Source organism: Aythya fuligula, chromosome 11 (genome assembly GCF_009819795.1).
Source record: "Aythya fuligula isolate bAytFul2 chromosome 11, bAytFul2.pri, whole genome shotgun sequence".
In the NCBI taxonomy this organism is placed as follows: domain Eukaryota; kingdom Metazoa; phylum Chordata; class Aves; order Anseriformes; family Anatidae; genus Aythya; species Aythya fuligula.
The window spans coordinates 4,457,400-4,483,896 of record NC_045569.1 but is presented as its reverse complement, the minus strand read 5'-3'; the positions used below and the strand labels follow the sequence as shown (position 1 = coordinate 4,483,896).

The 26,497-nt window shown below is 39.0% G+C and overlaps 2 protein-coding genes across 4 annotated transcripts in view; one reads left to right on the top strand and one right to left on the bottom strand.

The window, feature by feature from the left end:
- MYO1E (myosin IE) overlaps positions 1-18,631 on the top strand; it is an 88,859-nt gene extending 70,228 nt beyond the window's left edge. For all 3 annotated transcript variants that reach the window (XM_032194774.1, XM_032194776.1, XM_032194775.1), the window contains exons 20-28: positions 2,049-2,163; positions 2,661-2,830; positions 3,270-3,415; positions 7,974-8,120; positions 9,716-9,873; positions 10,871-10,963; positions 12,629-12,821; positions 16,907-17,076; positions 17,549-18,631. In XM_032194774.1, coding sequence (XP_032050665.1) covers positions 2,049-2,163; positions 2,661-2,830; positions 3,270-3,415; positions 7,974-8,120; positions 9,716-9,873; positions 10,871-10,963; positions 12,629-12,821; positions 16,907-17,076; positions 17,549-17,625 — 1,269 coding nt within the window. In that variant the 3' untranslated portion in view covers positions 17,626-18,631. The remainder of the gene's footprint in view (positions 1-2,048; positions 2,164-2,660; positions 2,831-3,269; positions 3,416-7,973; positions 8,121-9,715; positions 9,874-10,870; positions 10,964-12,628; positions 12,822-16,906; positions 17,077-17,548) is intronic.
- A 605-nt stretch (positions 18,632-19,236) lies between these two features.
- On the bottom strand, positions 19,237-26,447 carry CCNB2 (cyclin B2). The gene is made up of 9 exons (XM_032194781.1): positions 26,362-26,447; positions 25,204-25,332; positions 25,010-25,123; positions 24,435-24,605; positions 24,203-24,361; positions 22,489-22,725; positions 21,147-21,287; positions 20,467-20,577; positions 19,237-20,172 (listed from the first exon to the last, which is right to left on the bottom strand). The coding sequence occupies exons 1-9, from the start codon at positions 26,383-26,385 to the stop codon at positions 20,071-20,073; spliced, it is 1,188 nt and encodes a 395-aa protein (XP_032050672.1). The 5' UTR covers positions 26,386-26,447; the 3' UTR covers positions 19,237-20,070.
- Positions 26,448-26,497: the final 50 nt, after the last annotated feature.

The window sequence follows — 26,497 nt, the reverse complement described above, 5'->3', positions numbered from 1 at the left end:
TCTGTACCCCAACATCACATGCTACTATTCTGTTTCCCAGGGGGAAAAAAAAAAAAAAAAATGCTTCCAGTTTTGCAGCATCTTCCCATTTGTTTCAGTGACATTTAATGACATATCTGTGAGTTTTACTGAAGGGCACTTCTGCAGTATAAGACAATACGAGGGTGACTGAAAATAGTAAAACTTTTAGGGTTGCATTGTGATTTTAATTTAAATTAGTGCTTTTGATTACTATATATTTTTCTTTTAAAAATGTATTTTTTTTCAAAAGCCATGAGGTTAATTTTAAAAATACTAAAATAGTTGGTTTAAAAATACTAAAATAGTTGGGGCCTTTTCCATTTTAAGTTGAAAGAATTTGAGGTGAATATTCTAAAGCTGTTTTTTTAAGCATTGAAAAAACATCCTGAAATTACTAAATTTAAGGCTAGTGTCATTACTTCTGACATAGTAAATGAAAAGTTTTCTTGCACCACTAAAGAAAGTGACTGTTATAGTTAATTGGATGAAAAAGTACCTGATTTGTTCAGGAGTGTGAGGGGTAGCTTTACAATACATATTTTTAAAAAAAGTTATGCAATATTTTTAGTTTATAATGTGTTTCAGTAAAATATTAGTTAACTTGATGTTTTCAGTGAACTTCCTTAATTGGGACTCTGACCTTCAGCTGCAGGTGACAGACTATTTTACACTGATATTTTGCAGTTAGCATTATTAGAGAAATAAATGACATGTTCACGAGAGATCAATGATTACTGTAAATTGAATTAGACACGGGCTTGATCATGCCCCTGCTGAAGCTTAGGAAGTTTTTGCATCAGGAGCATGCGTTTCATGCCCGTGCACTGAAACCCGATCTAGCACTTGTGTGTTTGTGAAAAGATTTTTTTTAATAAGTTTCTGTAAATGGAGATTTGCCAACTGCAAAATAAGGTTTTATGGGTAGCAGAAACGAGGCTTCATTACTTACATTTCCATCAAACACCTGAATAAATAACTCTGTACACAAACAAGTAAGGTCTTGCAGAAATGGTTTGCATTAGATCAAGTTTCCTTTTAGGTCAATATGAACAACGCTTTTCCTAGATTTGCATCATTTAGCAGCAAATTTAACAAAGGGTCCCATAGCCCAAGCTCACTTCTTGATACACCTTTTTGTTTGTTTTGTATTTTTGTGTTTGTTTTTTAAAAGCTTTCTCGCTTTTGAGAGCTAGGAGAGAAGCCCTTACGTGTATTTAAGTCACAGTATAGGAAAGTAATTAGCAAGAGCCAAGCTAGTGAACTGCTTTAATATTATAATCGTTAGCCAAATGTTGAGGTTCTGATAAGACAAGAAAAAATAAATTACATAAAAAGACTGTAGTGAAATATGCCATCCTCATTAAATAATTATGAGACTATTATAATGCATTAAATTTACATATATTGCAGTGAAACCTGGAAAGAAGATGCACCTGCTATTTCAGTTTTCATAAATCAGCACGTCCTCTTGATTTCTGACAACACTGTAGAAACAAGTCTTATCGTAGCATACTGAAATATAAGATTGTATTCTAATTACAAGTCCTGCAGCCAACTTCACTGCTGAGGAAGAGTGGAGCCAGCAGACACAGCAGGGTAAAGTTTAGATGAGGAAGAAAGATATATATGAATATGGTGCATTATGGTGTTACACATTGCACAGATGCCCATTGACATTCTAACATTGACAGGAGAAATGTGAATTTTAAAGAATATGGCAGGTTGGAGAGGCAGACTGGATGGATGCCCAGTGGAGAACTTCAAGTTGCACCAGTAGTATTTCAGGAGAGTTCACATTACTTTTTCTTCCTAATTGGGTTTCAGGGTTAATAGGTAAGCTGGTAAAACACAGAACCACTAAAGCTTCTCAGGTCTTCCTACCTTAGCATTCTGATCCAAGAATCCTTGGTCATAGTAGAAGCAGCAGCTTGGATCTGGAGTGAAATACATTGGAAAGTTGAAAGTAAAGTGTTTTTTCAAATCTTCTCTTGTAAAATGTTTGACCTACCTATTGTCCTTTTGTGCAGCTCTTTTTATTAGAAGAGATGAGAGAGAGGAAGTACGATGGGTATGCCAGGGCCATCCAGAAGGCATGGAGGAAGTATGCAGCCAGGAAAAAATATGTACAGATGAGAGAAGAAGGTAGGTCCTAACTTCTGGTGACTTATTTCACATTTCCTTTATCTCTTGCACCATATTTTTTGTTATTGGAATCATCTCCCTCTCTTTAAAGGAAATGATTGCTTTGCAGACTAGGAATGACTGGAAATTGTTGGACCCCTGAGGTACCACTGATGAGGTTAACTGTTCTGTATGTGTGGTTTTGTTGGACTACCCAGTGCTTTGGTCTCAAAACAAAGCCAGACTGAGTAGGAGAGAATTTCCGTAGTTTCAGAAGCACTCCTGATTTGTCAGAGCTGCCAAGCTTGCCATCAGTGTATTTCAATAGGAATGGATTTAATAACCATGTGGATCTTTATATAAGGATTAGTAGCAGTGCCTCACTATTCTTTTCCTATTAGAAGCAATTTGGTTATCACTTCTCCAAAAGTTCTGCTTTAAACCACTAATGCTCCTTCACACTGAATTTAGAAAATTTAGTAAACAGTATTAATCAATGTCTATTTTTTGTATTTAAGCATCAGATCTATTGCTGAACAAGAAAGAGAGGAGACGGAACAGCATTAACAGGAATTTTGTGGGAGATTACATAGGCATGGAGGACCATCCAGAGCTACGCCAGTTTGTGGGCAAGCGGGAGAAGATTGATTTTGCAGACACCGTAACTAAATACGATAGGCGGTTTAAGGTAGGCTTAAGAACAAGATCCACTGATGATCAGTTCTGCTAGGGAGTCATACTGATGTCTCTACAATCATTTAACAAACTCCATGTGTCAAAAAAATCTAAGATAGTAGCTTGAAAATAGTCTTTGACCCCTCTTAACTCTCAACATTGAGATTTTCAAGCTGTTTGTTCCAGGGCAAAAGGGAATTGCTTTATGGGACTTGCTGGGCAGAAAGCTAAATTAAGAAAGGGAAGAAAACCTACTTTAGTCCAGTGCAATCTGAGGCTGTGATTTATCACATCAGATTCCCCCGCACGCATTCAAATCAAAGACTGATAGCCTTGCCCCAAATCATTATATATTGTATGCCCCCAATACATTATGTATTTTTGGAACAGCATCATGACATTAATGCATTGATCTCTGTATAACTGTATATTTTCAAACAATTCTGTTTCAGAGCGTGAAGCGAGATCTTGTCCTCACTCCAAAGTGCATATACCTCATTGGGCGTGAAAAGATAAAGCAGGGTCCAGAAAAGGGTCAAGTTAAGGAAGTCTTGAAGCGAAAGATGGAAGTGGAGAGAATTCTTTCTGTTTCTCTAAGGTCAGTATCTTGAACACATCTTTCCACTGACAGAAATTTGTGTAAAACAATGAAATAAGTTGATTGATGAAGGGTGAATTCCATAAGCTCTATTAATTGAATGTTGTAAACAAAGCTGGAATCACTTTCACTCACAGCCCTAGTATGTTATAGCAGGTGTTTGTTAATAAACATTTTCTGACTAATTGTTAAAATGGTTCACTTGGTTTAAGTCTCACCCAAAATGTGTTCTGTGAAGCATATATGCACTATAACGTGCTCAAGAAGGTTTAGTGAGTTTTGGCTTAAGCTTGTATCTGAGAGGTAGTTCTTGGATATATATTTAAATACACCTTGTGTGTATCCAGTGCTTCCTGAAGAGTGGTTCTCTGTGGTGAGCTGTTAAAACCTTCATTCCTAGTTGGATTTCACATCACTTCTGATGACTGAATATCAAACCAGTCCCAACTTGCAGGAAATATCTGTGGTGTGGTGCCCACAAAGAGATAAGAAACCTGGTTAGGTGAGTAAATAAAAACAGGAAGAAACTTCCCATGAGACCCATAGATTTTTGCCTGTATCACTTCATCCCCTTGAAGATGAACAAAAAAAGTCTCTGAATACCTTTGCATTTGTTATTGCAGTTTATCAGAGCTGGCAGCTGAGTATTAAATTTAATATAAAAGAATACAGATCCAGCCTAATGGACCAGCAATAATTCTATAAATATTAAAATTTTGTAGTTTAAGAGAATACTCTGTAGTTGAGTACTATCTATTGACAGCTACGGCAAAGTGGTTTTTTAATAATATGCTTATAGAACATTGTTCCTATTAAGATACTCAGAAAAGATATTCAGAAGTCTTCCCACAGACATAATCCAGTACTAAAACAAAGATTTTCACATTTCTGCATTTGTAGACTAAATTAAATCTTTCCAAGATTAGGGAAATGTCTGCTTTTACAATACTGTTTTCAAATCTTGTGGTTTATTTTAGCACACATCTTTCTAACAAAAGCTGCAACAGCAATAGATCCAGGTTAAAAGAGTGGAACCTGCCTAGTTAGTGTTCCAAGTTTCAACTGTGTGCTGTACAAATATTAAACAGATTTCAGCCAGACACTTGAACTGGGCCCATAGCATTCCACAGGCAGAGTTGCATTGAGTCAGCTAAAAGCACAGCTGCCTGCCAAGGTAGTGAAAGCTGTTACACTCTTCTCAAAAGTAAATAACAGTTCCACAGAAGGTTTTGAAGGAAAACAAAATGTGCATAGTTTGGAGGAAATGTGTATATTACATTGTGTCTAATACTGTTTTAAACTTAGCTTATTGAATTTATTTTGTTGGAAAAGCCATTCTTCGTATATTCTAAAAGTAGCGTCAGAATTACAAACTGTCAAGCTATCCAGGTATTCCCCCCAGAACAAAGCTGCCCAGAATACACAGGATCAGGAGAGCTTTTCCTGTTTTCGTGTTACTATGGGCTGAGTTCATAATGGATCTTACTTAAGGAATATTTTAACTCTGTATTGATACAGTTTATTAGTAATACAATACCCTGGCTGCAGAGGCTACACAAATTACTGCTTCACTAGAATCTGAGATGATCTTTTGTCAGTGATCAGAGTTGCAGCTTGTAGTATTTAACAGTCTTCAATTAATAAATCCAGAATGAAACTTTTACACAGTACAAGTATTGCCTCTTTGTATTTTTGAAAAAAAGTTTTTCAGAGGTCATGCTCAAAACAAAAATTGCGTTAGCTCTCTAGCTTGCGTTGTCTCATGTGTTTTCAAAACTCTAGTTTGTAGTTTATTTTTAAATAAAATTCTAATTCTCAACTAAAAAGGAAGGGAAACTCCCTGTACTTTAAATTTTGACACCTGTAAGGTAATTGACTTCTGACCAGTTTTGAAGTCTCAGTCCTCTGCCTTGGAAGAAAATAATTGAAATGACACTTTTTAGGAGCTAATCTAGACTGGCTTTTAGCTCTGTTCTGTATTACAGACAAGAAGGGCAGAATATTCAAGCAGTACTGCCACATACTCACATCAAGTAACACTACGTAACAATTACTAAAGGAATTATCCTTTAAAATACAATTACCCAATTTGTAATTTGTTCTGTGAATTGAGTATGACAACTACTCATAGAAGTCTGCTAGTGTTTTTAATAGCAGTAAATAACTGAGTTTTACAATTTATCTGATAACCAGTGACACAGGATATCCTAACACTGTTGCAAAGGCAGGCTCTTTGCCAAGCAAGCTAAAATAGGACCACTGGCTGGGTAGTATTTCCTGTAGTGCTGGGGTTTTTCTTACATGTCTCTTTCAGAACCCTGCTGATACTCTGTTTGCTTGATGGTAGGAAGGGAGGTCATGGTTTTACTTTATTTTCTTTCATTTCTTACTGCTATTTTAAATACTAAGTAGGTAATTAGGTAAGTTTGTGGCTTCATACACACTTCCATAAGCTATAGGAAAGATTTCAGAGTTTGATCTTTTCAATATGGAATATGTAAGTGGTGGGTAAACTTTTGGAAAAATGAGTAGCAGTATGACTTATTCTTCATCTCAGGTTAGAAACATTTTTATATCTAACAGTCAAGAGTATCCATAGCAATAGTACAAAATTTTTTAATTCTGCATGAAATAAATTGGTACTCACTGTCTCTAGAGGGAGTCATAGTCTTCAGTAACTAGATGAAAAATGATGATGAGAAAGCTACCTCTGCTTACCACCTTCGTATTTAAAGAGTCAGCAATCAGGGAAACCAGCTGTGAGAGGAAAAGGAAAGAGCATGCTTAAAGTGGAAAGCTGTTAATTGCTAGGTAATTAGGATCAGAAAAGAGTGATGAGGGAAAATAGATTTAATTTTCTCTCTGATGGAAGAGAAGGGACTTCTTTTCTGAGCTGGAAGTTATTTCAAGTTCCTTATTTGCAAGACTTAATTTACTCTTTGACTTACTGTGAAACTTTGAAGTATTGCATAATACGTAGATGGGATATCAATGCCTTCTCTGCGTGATTTATTGCTATGCAAACCATTTAAAGATGTTTTTCCTTAGTGCTCGTTATGTAACTTTGGCTTGCCCTTCACTTGGCTGCCAAAGCCACCTGCCTGGTTTTCCACAATCTTAATCACTGATGATATTGACACTGACAAGTTTTATGCCATTAGCAAGTAAGTTTTTAGTATATTGGTTTTAGAAGAAACTGTGAAAACTACTAATAAATGCTAATTCTAAATCCAAACCTTTCATATCCAGGATTTGAAAGGTTTATTTCTCCAGAAATGCAAGCAGATAGTGCCTTTTTCACTTATGAAACAACATCTAATGTATTGAAATAAATTGCTATGCTACAATTATATTTTCTAATATTACTAAAAGCAGATGATGATAAGATGGGAGCAAATAAATAACAAAAAGTCACAACTAATATGGTTAATTTTAATTCTGTGTGAGATTTTAGCATGTTGTGATGGGGAGGTCAGCTGCTTGCTTGCAGTAAATGACCTTGCTGTAGATAGCTTTTCAGTGTAACAGTTGTAGGGTGTTTTGTTTTAAATGCAGCAGCTGTGGATGGAGTTGCTAGACATTGTATTGACAATATCTTTATCATCAGTTGTGACTATGATAGCTTGCTGACCATATTTATGACCTGCTTTCTTTTCCTTGCTTTCAGCTTTCTTCTCTTAAAAAAATAAAATCCTGTAATCATCCTTGTTGGAGCAAGGAGAGGGTGTCATGGCTAGACAAAGTGAAATCTTATTTCACAGAGACATCATGTTATATTAGGTTTAAAAAACCAACCAACCAGACACTTATGTCCTTGTTCTTGTTTTATTTGTAAAGCTTTATGTATATTGCTTTTTAGAGAGGTTGCAGAAACAGATAGCCACCGATATAGTTATAGCGAGGAAGTATGCCAACATGTTGTTAAAAGGAAAAACAATACATTTATAAACAAGTTAGCATGCTGAAACAACACTAATCTAGCTAGAACTCAGAGGAACTGTGGGGACTCGGCAGAAATCAACCAAGTAAATTGCTGATGTGGATATAATTTTCTGTGGAGTATTTTTGCAGCATCTGTAAGTAGGAATCGATCCATTGATGGCAATAGATCCCAACACGTGTGTTCTTTGTACTGTATAATCATTAAGCTAAAAACGATGGAGAGTTAAGAGCTTTCATTCAGAATTTGCTTGCTTTGACTTTCAGTCTTACTTTATGACTAGCAACTTTCAAGTTTCCAATTCATCTCTAATCACAGATTTTGTCATTGTTAAGGAGATGGACTTTAATTTTAACTTCAATAGCACATGTTTTTATGAAACATTGATTACTGTAAAATGAGCAAACAGCTTGCCTATGTTTCAAACAGGGTTGTTTCAGGTATTTCGTTATCGACTGCTCAAAATAAGTGTTCTCATAAAGCAAGACTCTATGGTACACACTCTTTGGACTTCGTGTTTTTAAAAATTAACCATGTGTACAAATTTCATTATAATGCTGGCTCTATTTGCTATTGAAATTTTAATCTGAATGGTAAATCTCTCTGATTTCTTTTCAGCACGATGCAGGATGACATGTTCATTCTACACGAACAGGAATATGATAGCTTGCTTGAATCAGTCTTCAAAACTGAGTTTTTAAGCCTTTTATCAAAACGATACGAAGAGAAAACACAAAGAAAACTACCTCTGAAATTTAGCAATACGTGAGTTATGTTTTTTCAGTGCGCTTTTAAAGAATAAATAATCATTGCTCTTGCTGACAAGGCGGATGAGTGAGAGCTGCTTGCTGAGCTCCTGCCTAGTGCTTTGCTTTAGAATAATAAGAGACAATACACTATAAAAACGCAAGGAAACCAGACGTTTTTTAGCTCATTGGAGTAATAGATTGGGGTTGTATCTGGGCCATCTGCCACTTTCCACTGTCTGTGGGCGTAGGGGAGTTGCTTGCATTCTACTGAACGTGCAGCAGGATCAAGGGTCTGCAACTTCGGCCTGTCACAGCTCAACTTTGTGCTGTCAGTGCTGTGGCTGTGCACTGTGTGGCTGTGGCAGTGTGTGTCACTGCACAATTAATGTGCACCCATAGAGCAAGCTTTCCCATCTCTCTGCTGCCTGCTGTTTCCTCTCATGAGAAGGGAACATCCTCTTCAAACTCCTTAACCTTGACCCAGCAGTGGAAACATTGTGATATTTGGAACACAATTCCAGAGACATAATATAATAATCTGAAATAAGGTCTCTTCTGCCAGGTGAGACGATAATTCCTGGAGGAGCTTGTAAATTATTTTGGGAACATTCCTTATAAACAAGCCTGAAAAGCTACTGAATGTTTGATGTGTGTTTTAGCTGTAAGGGCGTGCTGGAAACTATCCCAACAACTGTTTTTGTTAATACTCCTACCCTTGAAGTACATTAGCAGCAGCAGGCCTTGAATTTTTTGTATGTTCATTTCTTTAAAAGAAGTGCAAGAAATATAAAAGTTAAGAGGAGAGTCTTATTTTAGTTTGAAAGGGTATAGGAGGACAACTGAAGTTTGGAACACTCCTGTAGCATATGCTCCTATACTCAAAGCCAGGAATAAATATTTTTAATAATCCAGTACCAGGAATAAAAATTTTTGTTCATGCCAGTTGTAGTGTGTTATATTTCTTGGGTCTTGCCCCAAACCGTGATTTTCTTAGCTTATATCTGATTGCATTAGAGAGCAGAAGCAGACAGATAGTATGGAAATACTTGGAAAGAGTGTGTGTGTATATATATATATAGTCATTTATATAGTTCATATATATGTGAAAATAATTAGAAAGATTGAAGAGTGTGTGCAAAAAATGTTCACTCCCCAAATATGCACAAGGCCCACTCATTAAGCACATATTGGGCACCTAATGGCATATACAGAAGAACATTTAGGAATAGAGCACTTGCTAGCTTGCACTGGTAGAGTCTTCTAGTGAAATCTGTCTTATGGTAGACATGTCTGTTGCTTAGACCCTTGTATGTTTTTCCTCAAACCTCATGTATCTTCTTATCCTCTCCAGAGTGTCTTAAACTTCCTTCCTGTATTATGAAAGCCAAAAGATCAGTTAAGTAGAACATGTAAAAAAAAAATAAAAATTAATTAGGTGCTTTATATCATTATTCACGCATTGAATAGAGATTCTCAATCTAAGCTTTTTATTTTTATATCTCTAAGTTATCTGCTGCCAAGTGATATTGTCCTGGTTTGACATGTAAATTCTTTGGTGTTTGGTTTTTTTTTTTTTTTTTTTTTCTTCTTGTTTTCATGTGCTTATATTAGGCTTGAAGTAAAGCTGAAAAAAGAGAGCTGGGGGCCCTGGAGCAGTAGTGGTTCTCGACAAGTGCAATTTATGCAAGGCCAAGGAGATATAGCCATTCTCAAGCCAAGCAATAAAGTGCTGCAGATCAGCATTGGACCAGGGCTACCAAAGAATTCCCGTATGTATGATTTTCCTTTAGAAATGAATGACTCCCGCTTTCCCTCCTTGCCTCTCTCGCATCAGCATTTTCATTGTTTCTCTGTTACACTGAAAAGAAGATCCAAGTTCTGGGTCCCACTGATGCAGCAAATTTCCCTACTGTTTTATAGTCTTTCTGAAATTTAATAAATTTTTCTAAGTTTTTATTTCCCTATATACCAAATGCTTCTGAAGTGTCTGAGGTTCTCCTTGTGGCAAAATAAATAAGGGTGTTAACTTACATGCCATAGTACAAGCAGCAAGCACAATTAGCCAAGCATTTTGAAGCCGAGTGTTTCAGTCTACTCAGAGCTCGTGCAGTTCTTACAGTCATGCTGATGCAGAAAGGACATGACCTTTGTACGTCACCGAAGACTGAGCTCTAAATAGTATTGTCTGTAAAAAATAGTCTCTAAAGGTGTTTACCTTTTTGCCATATTAAATCCTTTCTGTGAAGCTTCTACCTCTTAGAGGATTCTATGGGGAGAATAGGGAAAGTTTTTTTTTTGGCACAGCTATCTTATAGGATAAAAGAAGGAAGAAAATAAATCTCTTTTCAAAGTAAAACACCTATGTTTTAACTAGACCTGGAAGCATACTGCTAAATTGTTTTCCTGTTGTTTTCCTATCAAACAGGACAGTGCAATAAAATGGGGGGGGGGGATTTCTTGGTATCTAAAACTTGATTTCTAAAACTAGTCCCTAAAGCTAATAGTCCTTAAGGCTCAATTCACTGCAGTAAATTGTCTTGAGACATCTCTACCTTGAATCCTACGGCTGAACTGGATCACAAAAGGGAGAATATGCCAAAGGCATCCTTGTTGCACCTAAAGCTTTAGCAGAACATGGCCAACACCGCACATTAAATTGATTACTCCTAAGATCAGCCTCTCTGAACACAGAGGGGCCTGGTGGCCATAACCTTACCTAATTAATGTAATCAAAAAAGGGTAACAAAATGTTGCTGATTCTTTCAGGTCCTACTAGACGTAATGTTACGCAAACTAGAGGGTATTCTAACAGGTCTCAAACTCAGACTTATCCTATGAGAGCTGCGCCTCCTCCTCCCGGTAAGTTTTCTTAGCCTCAAGTTTAAAACAAAACTCAAAATTTAGGCTTTCACTTTTTTCTTTTCATCTGTGTTTTTTTTTTTTTTTTTCCATAAAAAACAAATATTAAGAGGATATTAAAATTTTGCTGTCTTAAATTAAACATACACTGCAGACATTTTTGAAGTGTGTCATTGGGAGATTAGTGGGAATCATCATCAAACTGGTATTCCACCAGAGACAGCTTGGTTGTTAGGGATGCTGGCATGCTCAGTCGCTGAGGAGAAGATACTGAATCTTAAAACTAACCCCATAGCCTCTCTATCGTCCTTTTTAGGGAAAAATACACACATTAATCAGGATATAGCCAACACTTTGTAATGAAACTGCTTTCAGGGCCATAAAAAACAGAATGCAATTTATGTCTCATTGTCCTACCCCGTTAGATAACTTTCATGTGTACTGAATGCTGAGCCCTATGAGCTCTGCCAGCAAGTTGCATGGCTTTTTTTTCTGTATGGGATTGATGTAATTAGGGTGTTTCACATCTGCCCTTGAGCGATATGATTAATTTAGCCTGTGAACTCAGAGGAAAGAACAATATCCCATTGACCTACAACTTCCCAAGTAGTTCTTTTTTCTACATTCCCAGAGTGTTTTTTTCAATTATTTATTTAAACAAAAGGTTCTCTTGCAGTCAGCTGCTGTTTTTTTGAGAAGCACAATGATAAGACTGTAAGTCGAGTGTGCAACCAGTCTTGGTTACCAAATGCCAACTCCCAATCCTATTGAAAAAAACAACTCATAGCCATATGACTCAGACAAAGGCCTGCATGATCAACAAGAACTGCATATATTCTAGCAAAGTGGCAAATTATTGTAGTTAAAGAAATTAACCAGTTTGTGGACACAGACAGTAAATACTTGTACAGAATGAATTAAAAAAAAGCAAGGGAGGGCTGCTTTCATTTGTATTTTCAAAATTTCAGCACTTTCACAGCTACAGGAAAAAAAGAGACCAAAAAAATAAATTAAAGGAGTCTTATGACTGTAGACCTAGCTCAAACTTGCCTTACAATAAGGCAAGTTTGGATGTAGATTTTCTTTGCATTCAAGTCAAAAGCATAGACAAAACATAATTGCAATTCAGCCTTTTGTCATAATATAGCCCCAGCGCTCATGACAGCTGCTGAGCAGACATGTCACAGAGTCCTAACTAAAAGAATCTGATTCTGTGTTCAGCAAGACACTGGGCTGACTTTACTGTGGTACTGAAGTAGATAATCACAGAGCAGTAAAATTACGCTGCAGTGTTCAGGCAGGATAAATGTAACTACTGAAGTTAAGTAGTTGCTGTGTTGACCCATAGGCATTGAAACAGCACGTTTAAAAGGTGAGCAGACTTTTTTCATTCATTCACTCATCCATTCAGTCACATCGTTTTTTAAGGTACATGTACACTTACAGGAAGCTAGACCAGTGTACATGCACACATGTATGTCTGTACGTGTGCACGTTCACATTCATGTGTCTGTATGCACAGGCATACTTATGTGCATTTTATGTATTTGTGCATTTGCACATATGTACATCTGTGTATCCATGTGTTTGTGTCTGCTTTTCATGTGTGTCTGCATACATATCCATAGTTTGGACTGGATGTTTTCATTCTTTATTTACTTCCAGGACATCAGCAAAATGGAGTAATAAATCCTTCACAGTTTGTACCACATCCCCAAGTCCCAGCCAATCAGAGAAATCTGTATACAAATATGACACGACCAACTTTACCACGGCAACTGTCAGGAGGATCGGGCAAGATTTCACAGCAACCAGAAAGCCTGGATTTTCTGAAAGTACCTGACCAAGGAGCAGCCGGGTAAGTTTCTACATTAATTTCTGTAAATACTTCTGTAAATACACAAACTGTTCATGGCTGATTAAGTTATCGTGGATGACCAGCTTAGGCCATTAAGCAGCTCTCAGAGAACTCGCCTTCCATAGGATTTTAAAACACATGCTCCTTAACAGGTTATAGGCCTTTAGGAATGAAGGTAAACCAGTTCCAATTAAATATCTTAAGCTTGCATGGTGCCTTCTGCTTAAGGATATTAAAATACAGTAGGCCTTCTTTCCCTTCTAGTTTAGGGATAATAAAAAGTAGATGTGCTGTTTCTTGGGAACTATCAGCCACATGCTAATCACAAAAGTTGCAAGCATATTCTGAGCATTTGTAGGCACTACTAATTTTGACAATTTCAAAACCCTCAGCATATGCTAACACCTTTAAGCATGCTTCCATCTTCAATGCCTTAAAATAGTGAAGTTCATTAAATTGACATACAACAAGCAAAGGTGTTTTGCTAATGTTAGATTCTTATTTTGTCTTGAGAGTAGTTCACATAACAGCAACAAAAACTAAGCCATATGCAGGGTAAACCACTATGATTTCTACCAGACAATTGCGAGTAAAATTTATTATTGTGAAATGTAGCACCTACCAAGTACCTAATGAGGTAATGTTAGTCACGCTATCGCATAGGATTAAAAACATCAGTTGCATCATACTATATAGTTCCTAATGCTCTGGGTATACACCAACACACCCATCTCTTTCAGTCATCAGTTTATAAGGATCATTAGTATATATATCACAGTTTCTACTTTTTGTAATTGCCATTTAAAATAGTTCACCAAGAATAAAAAAGTACCTCAGACATCTTCACTGTCTGCCCTAGCTTGCACTAATATCAGTGTATGCTTGAGACAGGTAGGAAAAAAAACACAACAGCAATTAAACCCACCAACAGCTACAGCAGTAATTGCAACTAGAACAAGTATGGATCTGCCATCCACCTCTTTGATTTTATGAATGTCAGTTTTCTATAAGAAGCCACCAATGAGAGACTGCTCAATTCTGAAGAAAACAAGGAAGGAAGAGGATGTTGGAGAGAGTGAGGATTGATTTTTATTGTTCTTATTCTAAAAACAAACAAACAGCAACAAAACAAACAAACAAACAAAAAAACAGCTAAGTCACATTTAGGCTTTAACATTCCAATACACAGGTTGCTGGCTATGTAGTAAACCCCACAACTTCACCAAATAGTTTGTTCCACATTTTGAAATACAGTAAAATGCAGCTTGGGGAAGAAGTATTTTGGTCAAAAATGTTAGGAGGTGCTGCACACTGAGGAGAATACAGCCAAATAATAATTTCAGGTGGGCATTGCATTACAGCTTTGGAAAGTGTTGGGGTATTGTTGGAGTGAATATACAGTGGTAAAACCTACAGGAAGAAAGATTTATTCGGATACTTTGTATTCAATGTGTTAATGCTAATAATACCCAACTCTGAGCACAATTTGTAACTGCCATAATAGTAATAATACAGCCTTGTTCTCCCTACCAGTACTAATCATTACTGAGCCATATTTCAGTAGGCGTTTCCAGAGCCATTTTATAATCTAGTTTCCAAGCAGAAAAAGCACGGTGCAACACTGTCAAATGGTCCGTTATAAGAATACAGTAGTGTCCTGAGGGAAAACAGCAAGTCTATTAAAAATAAGTCAAAAAGCTGCAGTTCTGGGAACAACTCCAGCAGAGGCCAGCCCCCTTGTTGCCCAGTAGTGGTGCTGGTCCGCAGGCCGGCTGTGCCCCGTTGTGCTTGAGGCGTGTGCACGCACCCTGCTGGCAGCCGGGGGAGGCTGAAGCCAGCCGCAGTCAGCAGGAGCAGGCCTGACTCTGGAGGTGAGAGCATTTTTGCTGGGACTTGCTATGACCACACAGCGCGCTGCACAGCAGAGTTCTGCTCTGCCTGGCTTTTTGTTCCTGCTGCAAGGGGCAGTATATTCAATTTTTTTAGAGAGCCTGGACAAATACAAGTGTGTCTTACCACTCCAGCAGAAAGGCTAAGGTACACGTCAGGTGTAGCTCATCTTCCAGCAGAAGACATATTAAAGAAATAGTTTACCTGGCAGCTCTCTTCCTAGTTTTTCTAATCCTGTATATAGTCCTGGGGACTGGCAGCAACCTCAAAGCCTTGCCATTGCATGGGAACTACGCTGATTAGTGCACATGGGTTGCTGCACTGAAACCTGTGCAGTGAAGTATGACAAGGCACCAACACAGTTCAGGCTTTAATTTCCCTGATACCAATACCTCAAGATCCAGTACAGACAGCAATGCAAGTTCTGATCCTTTTCATCACCTCACTTCTTACTGCCTGCACTCTTGGCCAGCACAATTAGGGACACAACTGGTCCAAACTATCTCACCAAGCTAGCGTATCATTTCTCACCAATAACCACTCCCCCAGTCAGTCCAAAAATAGTCTAAAAACAAGAAAAAAAAGAGAGACAGGCTCACAAAGGAATGGAGGCAGCAGATATGCCAGAGTTCAGAAAGGGCACCTGAGGGGTTCTTCCTGGTCTTCCTTTCAGCTGAACCTGTTCAGTGGCACAGCCAGACATTTCGACGGGACTATCTGTAAGTTTCTGTGATACATTCAGCTACTATGAAAAACCAATATCCCAAAAAGCAAAAGAACAAAAGAAATACACAAGTGACATTTGCAAGGCTTTTCCTCCTAAGTGTTGAGGTCCTTAATTTACTAAAATGAAGTGGTATTGCCATAATTCAGCAGTGGCTTCCAGATTTTTTTTCAGTTTTTCCTCTAGTGTAGCTGTACACAAGACATTATGAGGAGTTATGAATTTACTATTTTAAGACCACAGCTGTTATTGATGTCATTTTAAGGGTAGTATTTTTACCAAGTTAAGTTTTATCTTTAACAAGGTTTCTGTATTAACACATCTTTAATTTCTAGTGATTACTAACAATCTAATACAAGTCCAAATCAAAAAGGCAAACAAAAACCCACCGTGCTCTCACCATCAAGACATTTCATTTAAGATGTTCTTGTTCTGCTGTAGGCCCAGAAAAGCTGTTACTTCTGTGAGACTTATGCTTAACATATTTCCACATCTATCTAGTTGGTCTAGGCTACACACTGTATTGTATCCCAAGCAAATCAGCAGCCTAACAACAGGAGAACAATCCTCCCTCCACTTGAAAAATTTAGTCCCAAAATGCTAAGCCACGCTTTAAGACAACCCCAGCTTATTCTGTGATGTAGCTCACTGACAAAAATGAAGTGTAGGACTTATTATAAGTAACTACAAACATCTTCTGCAAGAGCTATGTTGCATTGTCCTGGTATCACATATCATTATCACAGTTCAGCTCCCCCACCCCCACTCCTCCATCACAGCTTTTAAAATAGGAAGTGCAATGAACAACTAAAATGACATATTGCATCTAATACCTGTTCTTTCTTCCAGCCTTTATTAGCTGATGAGCTGGCAAAACACATTTCTTCCCTTTCCTTTTCCTAATCTTTGGAGTGGTCATAGCTGTGACAGACTTTGTGCAGCATCTCCCCAGCTGCTTCAGAGTTGACTATAACAGAACAAGTCCGTAGACGGTCCTGGAATCTGAGACAACTTAGGACAGTCTCTCTTAAAGCTTAGTCACAAGAATGGTAAAGTAGCAAACCCGTGAGCTAGAACTTTGGTTTTATTACTGGAAATTAAATTCCTGCTGAAATGGGAGCACAGAAGGAGCTAGACTAAGCCACGTAGTTGCAAAGATATGCATGAGCTGCATGTGCCCATTTATTTACGTTCTAGTCTGAGCACTATCTTCACCTATGTATTTAAACTACTGTTTGGAAGTACTCGTTCATCCATTTTCAGTAGGAAGTAAACAGCAACTCTTAACCCTTTCATGTGGAAGAGTCTTATATGCCTATATTTAATTGGTGTGAAATTTAAGAGCTATTTTCCCCTTTTCTTTTTTTGATATTCTTTACAATCTGTTCATCGGGATGGGTTGATAAAGCTTAGGTTCAAGTCATAACAAACTTTGAAACACATTAACATTGCCCTTCCATCCTCTCTTAAGTGTTCGCAGGCAGACCACAAACCGGCCCCCACCAGCTGGAGGAAGGCCTAAACCACAGCCAAAACCTAAGCCTCAGGTACCACAGTGCAGGGCACTGTATGCATACGATGCTCAGGACACAGATGAACTTAGCTTTAATGCCAACGACGTGATCGATATAATCAAAGAAGGTACGTAGAAACATAGAAAAAAGCTTTTGTTACTAATAGTTAAGAACTGTTTTTGGAGTTACCCCCAAGTTATCTTCCCTGATACAGCTTGCAAATTTCTGTGATAGTTCAGAGAGCAGAGACATCCACAACAGTCACACCTATGCACTTTAAAATATCAGAGTTGACAGTTGAAAGCTATTCACTTTATTTGCTACTGTAGATCTGTCAATTTAGAGTGTAACTATCCAGGTTCTGACTGAAAGTTAGCCTAATCCACAAGAACCAAGTAAATCCAGCTCCAACTCTTTGATTTCATCCAAAGCAACCTAACCTGAAGTTGCTGTGATTAGCAAATTCAGTTCTCCAAATCATTTATCATTATCCTTCGTGAGAAGGCTGTCAGAAGTAGAACAGCTTGGTGGGCTTGCCTCAGAAAGTATACAATAAGGTATACAAAACCTCTATCCTTACTTTACTTTCTTTGTCACAGATCCTTCTGGTTGGTGGACAGGAAGACTACGAGGGAAACAAGGTCTGTTTCCTAACAATTATGTCACTAAGATATAAAAGACTGTTAGGCAAGAAAATGCTATGAAGCTAATGATGTTTGAAGATGTTTTCCCTTACCTTCAGGACACTGTTCTCCTGAGATCTGCTATTCTCAGCATTTTTCACCAGTAAAGTTGTATACAAGGAACAAGAAACTTATCCACAGCAGAGACTTTGATATTTGTCTCAGAAACGTATGGCAATGGACATACTAATTATTTATTATATTTAAAACCTGGTTAACACCTAGCAAGTGAAAATACTCAAACCTGTCATTGTTTTGAAACAGAAAGGTGCTTTGCAGTCTGGGACCAGGGACTTTAAGGTGTATTTAATAAGTGCCTTTAGTTGAATATCAGTAATCTTTTTAATTATCTGATGAAGATTATGTTAAATGCACATTTCCTCTAATGCAGATCATTCTGGGGAACATGTTAAGTATGCTGCTACGTGTTTAAAAGTTAGGGTCATTTGGGATATTACCATCTAAAAATCTACTGCGATGGTATATTTAAATAATTCTGTACAGAGATGTAATAGAATTGGTTTGCATTTACTGATCTATTTAGGGACTCCCAACAGGCACTACAAAAAAGTTTAAACAAAACTATGTAGTACTGTATGCTAAACAATGTTGCCTTCAAGATTTATATTGGAATATGGCTGGCCCATGTTGGAATTCTGTTTAATGCTCTACCTGTTATAAGAAATGTCTTTATGCACAGCTGTACATTTATAGAAACAAATCCTATACTGTATATAAAAATTGAATATGGTAGAAACATGTATGAATGTATAACATAGTATTCCACTGTTCTTACCATAAAGTAGTTCTACTAGAATTTTTATGCCAGGTACTTACAGATATGCACTACTCCTTTTAAATGGTAAAGCAAGTGTTACTGCTTAAGTCTAATGGCCTCCCACACCATTGAGAGTGACTGTTGCTTGCCATACAGTTATCAGCATTCATTGCTTTGCCTTGTGAACCTCCATAAAATAAAACAAGCAGCAGTTAGCTCAACAGGTCTCTGTGCAGTTTGTTTTCAGATATATATATATATATAGCAACGTTTCTTAACCACTTGTTTCAAAAAAAAAATCCTCTACCGTGCTCTAACTCAGCTTGTTTTCACTCTACCCAGATAAAGAGCTATGCACTACACTTTTTCCTCTGAGCTTTTTCTGTTTTAAGGTGTTGAATCCTGTCCCTCCTAAGCTTCATTTAGGAACACAAACTCCATCTCCATTAAGAGATTTGGCTCCTTCAAAAATACCTATTTGCATTAAGTGCTAGACTTTACTTATTCCATGGGAGAGAAATCTCTTGCCATAAAGATAAAAGTCTGCAGCTTCAACCTCCCACAGGCATGGATGGCATTGAGGCCTAGGCACAGTTCTGTAGTACTGGGGACTTGCCTTCTACATCAGAGCCCACACACTCATGGAGTTCAGCCTAATTTACAGACCAGCAGTTTGAAGGTCACCATTAAACACATAGTACTAAGTTAATAAGCATAAATGAAGTGAGGCAGAAGAGCTGCAGTACTTACATGCTTATATTCCTCTGAGCATACAAGTAAATACCTGTGCTTATTAGAATAAAAGAATAACAAAGGAAATCAGATATTGTAAGTGTATTGTATTCTCTCAGGTATTGAGGTTTACTGAAAAAAAATAAAAAGGGGAAAAAGAACAGGCAATGAGAAGCTATTTTTTTTGTTTTTAAGACGTAGAGTAGGTTTTAAGAGGCAAACTGATACAAAGGTCTGATCCCTGTAGTTCTACATCTACAACCAGTGCACAGAGTAGTCTGGCATCACAGAGGAGTTTCCTGCCTCAGCTCTCTGTTTAGGCGTACAAAGACAGACAACACATTGTCTTATCTTCACTCCGTTGCCTGAACACAAAGCCTTACAAGGCTGCATCTGTTAAAGCTGGGAAAAGTAGGAGGCTGTAAGTCAACAAACTACAAAAAAACAAGTTCTTGAAGACTTCTTTGGGACATGGCACTGAAATAAACACCGTATTCACTACCCCATAATGTATACCAAGGAAAGTCCTGCTCTTTAAAAGTGTGAACAAATTGCTAAATGCAAAGCCAAAAGATACTGAACAACCGCAGAAAATACACGTATCTAACTGCACATTGTATCAGTCACCTACTTTGTCCAATGTCCTAATTCAGCAAATTGCAGGTATTTCTAGATATTGCCCTTAAAAGATTCACAGTTGCAGAGAGGCGTTATTGTTCTTTTTTTTTTTATGGTTTTGTTTTTTTTTAAAGAGAAGAGCTTTATTTCTGAGCATACAGTTGTATTACAAAGCAAGTTTAAAATTTCACCTTCGGAGGGTCTGAAACGTCTGTGGTAAGGCTAGAATGCTATTTACAAAGACCAGTAGCTTTATCTCAATAGACAACTAAGGACAAAGTGCATATCATCAGATACATGTCTAGGGTTATCATAAGAGTGATGATGCTAGGTCCTTGATTGTCTTGCCGTTCAGTTGAGAGATTGTGCTGATCCTCAGGAGTTTGCTACTTGCATACTTGTTCTTTATAGCCTGCAGAGGCAGAGGAATAATGTTACAGAAGATCTACACACACAACCCTTACTTTGTTCAATTATTCTGCTTTGAAAATAAAAGTAAGGTTAGAAGTGAACCAACACAAAATAGCAAGAGCACAGTTTTACTTTAAATGTTTTGTAATTGTTAGTACTGATGGAATATTTTTTCACAGGCTTGTCTAAATAGCTTACGCTTTAAGGTAACATACACAGAACATTTATCTAAGGAGTCACAATATGCAGCAAAGGTATTACTAAAACATAAGGAAGTTTAAGTATTTATACTTACAGTGTATTTTGTTAAGTTCCCATTTACTTTAACCACATTCTTGGCCATATGCTTCATAGTCATCACAAGACTGTCTTCTGCATACCCAGTGTAGTACTGCTGCTTTGTACCCTACCGTGTAACAGTAAGAAATTTAAGATTTACAAAGTGGGGATTCTGCTTACGGCACAATCACTTCAGGTAGCCAGCACCCCAGGCTTCAACTACTAACTTTGAGTACTAGAAGTTGTAGTACTGTCAGTTTAGAAGACAAATTCAGAATCATATCTAGTGTGCAGTGAAATCTGGACACATAAATACCAAGAATCATGCTTTCATAATGCATGGAAGACAAAAGAAACAACCCTTGCAAGAGTAACCAGTAGCTGATTTACAATTTACTATTCTCAGTCCATAGCTTCATTATCCTACCTGAGCTACTTAGAGTGTAGTCTTCTGTAACTCAACACTTTCATAGGAAACCATTGTATAGTGGTGTTCATATAGAAAAAAAGTCAGTTTTGGTTTTAATGGTATGTTCCATATTCTACCTTCAGCTTTGCATCAGCCTGTCCTAATGTCATTTGATCCCCCACATTATTACTGATGTAAACACAATTTCCTTCAGTAGTGGTTTTAACAGTTTAATTCCATTGACTGGAGGAAAAAAAACTCACAATGTGTTTGATTAAAATACTTACCCATTTGTTCTGTCCCAGAATCTTTTGAGACAAGCATAGCGCAGCTGCTGCAATCTCTGAAGGATGATGGTGTACCATGTCATAGTCTATCAATGTCAATTCCATCAGGTATTTTGCTAGTGTATGTTGCTCAGCATCAGCCTATCAGATTGAGAGTTCGTTAAGACACAAAGTTTCACTTCGCCTCATCAAGATACTTCAGGGTTGTTTATTCTTTTAATTAATTAATAAGTTGACTAATCTTGTTTTGCCAAGAAGATCTTTATAAGGCCTAAGGACCATATTAATTAGCAGTTACTTCAGAATTCCAAACCAGTGCAGTCTAGCAGCCATTTGGCATTTAGACATAGACAAGTGAGAGATTTTAACAGAAAAACGGCAGCATCGGGCACTGCTGTACCCAGCTAAGGGCTACAAGTGCTCCCTCTGTAATACACTACTAGGTGGGGAAAAATATACATTAAGTAGATCTTCATTAAGGCATCAGCTAACTTCAAGAACTACTTAGTGGTCTGTTAAAGTAAATGAAGCCCACTTCAAGTGTGGGCAGATTACTTAAGTGTAAGAGCCTCCTAATAGTGAAGGCTCAGCTCAAACAGAAAGCTTACCTTTTGATTCTTAAGATAATACAGCATTTGCATCCAAGAATCACGAAGAACTGATATTGCTTGCCTTTTATCAGGAACACCCTGATTACCAGACAAGAGGCTACTCTGAAAGCTGGGGCTCTGCTCTAGGTGCGTTCAGTTTACTGTAACAGTAAACTCACTGCAATTAAGACTGAACACAGGCCCCAGTAAATACAAACATGAAACCACTGCTGGCTGCCACAGTGTGAGGTCTTATTCCTCTGCCTGCAGTTTCATAACTGAACATTCCTTGACACAGCACAAAGCAAGCAAGATAACAACACCCAAAGCGTTACCATCTTTACACCATCTTGACTGTCAGGGGTGTTCATATCATCATATATCAATACCTGAAGGGAGGGTGCAATGAGGATGGGGACAGGGTCAGCAGTGCCAAATGCCAGAGGAGAGGCAATGGGCACAAACTGGAACACAACAGGTTACGTCTGAACAGCAGGAAGCACTTCTTTACAGTGCATGTGACGGAACTGGAACACATTGCCCAGGTTATGGACTCTCCCTTCCCGAGGATCTTCAGAAGCTGCCTGGATGTAGTCCTGGGTAAGCAGCTCTAAATGTCCCTGCTTGAGCATGGGGGTTGGACCAAATGACTTCCAAAGCTCCCTTCCAATCTCAACCATTCTATGATATATACACAGGAAGGTTCTAGGCAATAAGGCAAGCTTCTAGGTTCAGTAAGGACAAGTACCCACCTCTCCAGCTTTTGATGCTCTTCTTAAGAAATGAAGTGGAAGAGGCCGCCCCAAATCAAAGTTCAACTCTTTAAGTATTGTCATCTCCATTTCTCTAACTTCAGCACCAGTGTAAGCGTTGTCAGTAATGTAAACAAAGTCTGCTACATCAGGAGAGAACATCTCTTCATATTTTGAAGCTAGAAGCAGCGCTGTTACACCTACCAACTGAAGTCTCTTACGAGATACTGAATAAGTCTGCAATATAAGAATTTGAAAAGTAAGACCCAAAATATCAAACTCTAGACACACAGATTCAAATTCATCGGTTTAAATGCCAGTATGTGTTTATTCTTAAAGACATAAAAGAAATTTTCTACTTTTGAGTCAGAAGTAATTACAAGCTCAGAGAATCACAACTTTGGAGTTAAGATGTTGTGTTACAGAACTCTAACATGAAGAGCAGCAGACTTTTTAGGATTAATCGAACTCCTTTAAAAGGATAGTTATTGTCTTGTACTTTTTCTGCAACGTTGCTAATTCAGCTAGAGACCATTGGATGGTTCATACTGTGGTATGAACATCATTATCACTATCATTTACAACTCCAGTTCTGATTAATGGTCATGTAAGTACTGGTTCTGGGGTAAGATTGTAAGATCCCACCAATTGTTAGTATCATTACCATACCAATGTCCATCCCACGTCTCAGGATTTGCACAGTGTATCAATTTGCAGATTTGTTTAGCAGAGACCAAGCATAGCATGATTTAGTAAGAGATCAAATACTTCCTCTAGTTGTTTTTCCTCGCCTTTCAGCTGAGACCAATAGCATTTTAAGTTCCCTAATTTCTGTCCCTAGTTTCTCTTCTATTCCTGCTTTGGATGGTGCGCACTTAGATTTTTGCAGCAGTTTACCCATGGCAATCCTGCTGACTACTCCAATTTTAGTGTCGCATTAAAGTGAACAGAGTCAATGTTTGCCCGTTTCACAGCCCTGCCAAGGGCTTTCACTGAGAGAGTTCCACAAAGTTAAATGTATTTAATAAGGTGACAGATATAACAGATTTAGAAATGCCGTTGAATAAATACACTTACTGCAATAGCACTAACATATAATAGTGCTAGCAAAAATCTATCCCTCACCAAAAGGTGAAGGCACAGAGCTTACCAAGGTGTCCCTGTCCTGGCAGAGGAGAAGGAGCCCAGTCCATCAACTGCCTCCTCTACCTTTCCAATTTCTTTTTTCTTCCCTAAGCTTTCCTTTCTTTGTCACTATAACTTTTTTTCCCCCTAACACAAACTTTTTCTTTAACTGTTCCATCTCAGGTGTGATGTTTAGCACGATTTGGGTGAAGAGTTTAGTACTACAGTAATAATATGTTTAGCATGTACCTCATTATGCTCATTATCATATCCAGGGGTGTTAACTTTAATGTTCATTTTACACATAATGGAGTAAAAGTTTTCTCTCCAGCACCATAACCCTCAAGATTCTGTTATGTCACAAGAACAGGGCCGTCACACCAACAGAGGACTCACTCCATCAGCAAGCTCTCTTACCAAGCTTGCAGGCCTCCATCCATAATGTTTGCATACTGGATAGAAGAACAAGCTGTTCATCTCCCCGTTGCCTGAGGCTGGTGCTTATCGGTGACACTAACAAGTCTGACTAATCCCCAGTCAGTGAGCAAATCGTGTAATCCAAACATGTTGACAAACATTGCAGACTTACTTGTAAGAAACGGTCCATAATCGCAACACACATGTACAGTGTTTCCTGCAGAAGCTGGAATCTTGAGTGGACCTGGACAAGCCAGTCAACTAAAATTGCACGCATACGCCCATTGATCGTCTTCCCGTCAAGGTAATGTGGGCGCACCGACTGCTGCAGCTGTTGGAGAAAGAGCTGCGTGAGCAACAAGATAAACACTACGCTGCAGCAGCACAGATTCAGTATGTCATACCTCAAGCTGTCTCAGATACAGATAGATATCCTTTACGTAGTCACTACAGAGCTGGGGATTCCCACAGTCCTCAGCATCGATGTCTTCTACATTGTTGAGCAACACATCCGAGAAAGCTTGGCACAAATCCTCTTCTTGCATAGATACATCCATAGGGACAGGAGACAGAACCTAAGGAACAGGTCAGTGCTTACATAACCACAAAGCGGCAATGTTCCTTTATCCCCACGTTTTTCAAGTTACTAATGTAACAATTTCTTAAGATAAAAGTTGAAGAAGAAGCTGCACTTTAGTGTGGCAAACTTTCACCCACATGCCAGCCAGCCAGAATCAGTAGACCTTTTAGTAATCACCCACTGAAAGAGAAATCTGTAGGCATCACCCTGCAGTACTTCAACAACTAATTCTGTTGCTTTAATATTAGCCTTTAAGCACATGTATTGAACCAAAACCTCAGTACAAAGGGTTTGCTTTTCCATTATGGAAACAGGATACATCTACAAATAAAATTTGATGTTAGCACTCTCACTTACAGAGCTGAGATTAAGGAGCACGTTAGCATCATAACTTCCTACCTTTGGAACAGTAGTTTCTTTGAACACTTGTTTCACAGCAGCAGGACGTTTAGGCTGTACGATTGTATTCGTCATCTTACTGGGCTTTGCGGATGGTTTGAAGCAGTCTGTTTTCTACAGTGAAATCAATAATTATTAGTATAGAGCTAGCTATGCATCTTTTCCTTATCAGTAGATTTCAAATGTTACTTTACCTTAGCTGCACGCGTTCCTCTTGTTGTAACTTTGTTTCCTATTTCTTCCAAAGCAGCCCTTTTAGCAGTCACTTGGGTTTTGGCTTTACCATTAAGTTCAGTCACAGCATTCTCCACCCCCATGGTGATCTAAAAAAGTAAAAATTCAGTTTAAAAGTCAGAGACTAACTTCACTTAGTTTTCAGATACCCGACGACGTTTACAGCACTTGCCACCACTGTACTGGTATACCTCTACATATGCCATCTACTACCAAAGGTCGTAGTTTTTATTTCCTACACATTCACGTGGGCTCCAGGAAGAAGTCTCAAGCACACGGATTGAAGAGAGTACCATGAAAAGCACAGCCCATCTCATTCTCCCTTACAGCCTTTTAATTCCATTTCACAAGGTAGAGCTCTTACCCGCCCCCTAGCTATCTACCGTGTTTCCCCACCCAGTAACCAGAGCAGCATTTCCATGCAGATGAGCAAGGCGCTTTTTGTCCACAGAATTCTAAAGATTGGAAAAGACCTCCAAGATCGTCTGGTCCAACCGTTCCCCAAATTCCAAGCCACGTAACGAAAATCCTTATATACATGGAGATAAACGGCCGGTGTTTGCCGTGGGGAAAGGAAAAAGAACAAAAAAGAAACACAACACCAAACAAACGCTACTTTTCAAGAGCTGCTACTGAAGTTTTTAACCCTTGCACAATTATCCCAGAAAAAAAAAAAAAAAAAAGTTGCGTTTTTTTGTTTCCTTCCCTCACCTCGTGGTTGAGCAGCCGGGATCTCCCCCCCCCAACCCCCAACCCCCCCACACACACCCCCCAACCCCCCCCCCCCCCCCACCCCCCGCCAGCAGCGTGAGGCCGGGCCCACTTGCTGCGGGCCGAGGAGCCGCCAGGGCAGGCGCCCGGCCCCGTGCCCCCGGGAGCAGCACCCAGCGCCTCAGGGGCTCCCCCCCGGCCCCCGCTCCCCTCAGGGCCCCCCCCAGCCCCCCGCGTGCACGCGGCGCTGGGCGCCCCCGGCCCTGCCCGACCTCAGGGCGAGGCCCTGCCCGGCCGCCCACCCACCGCCCGCGGGCCCCGCGCTCGGGCAGGTGCCGGGAGCTCTCCCAACGCCTCGCCCAGCTGCCCAGCGGGGCCCGGCCGCCCCCCGTCCCCGCGGCACTCACGGCTGCGCGGCGCGTTACGGCCATGGCTCGGCGATGGGGGAGGCTGCTGCTGCTGCTGCTGCCGCCGCCGCGCCGCTGCCACAGACGGAGACCCCCAACTGCTGCCTCGCGCCGCCGCCGCTCCCCTTTAAACTCT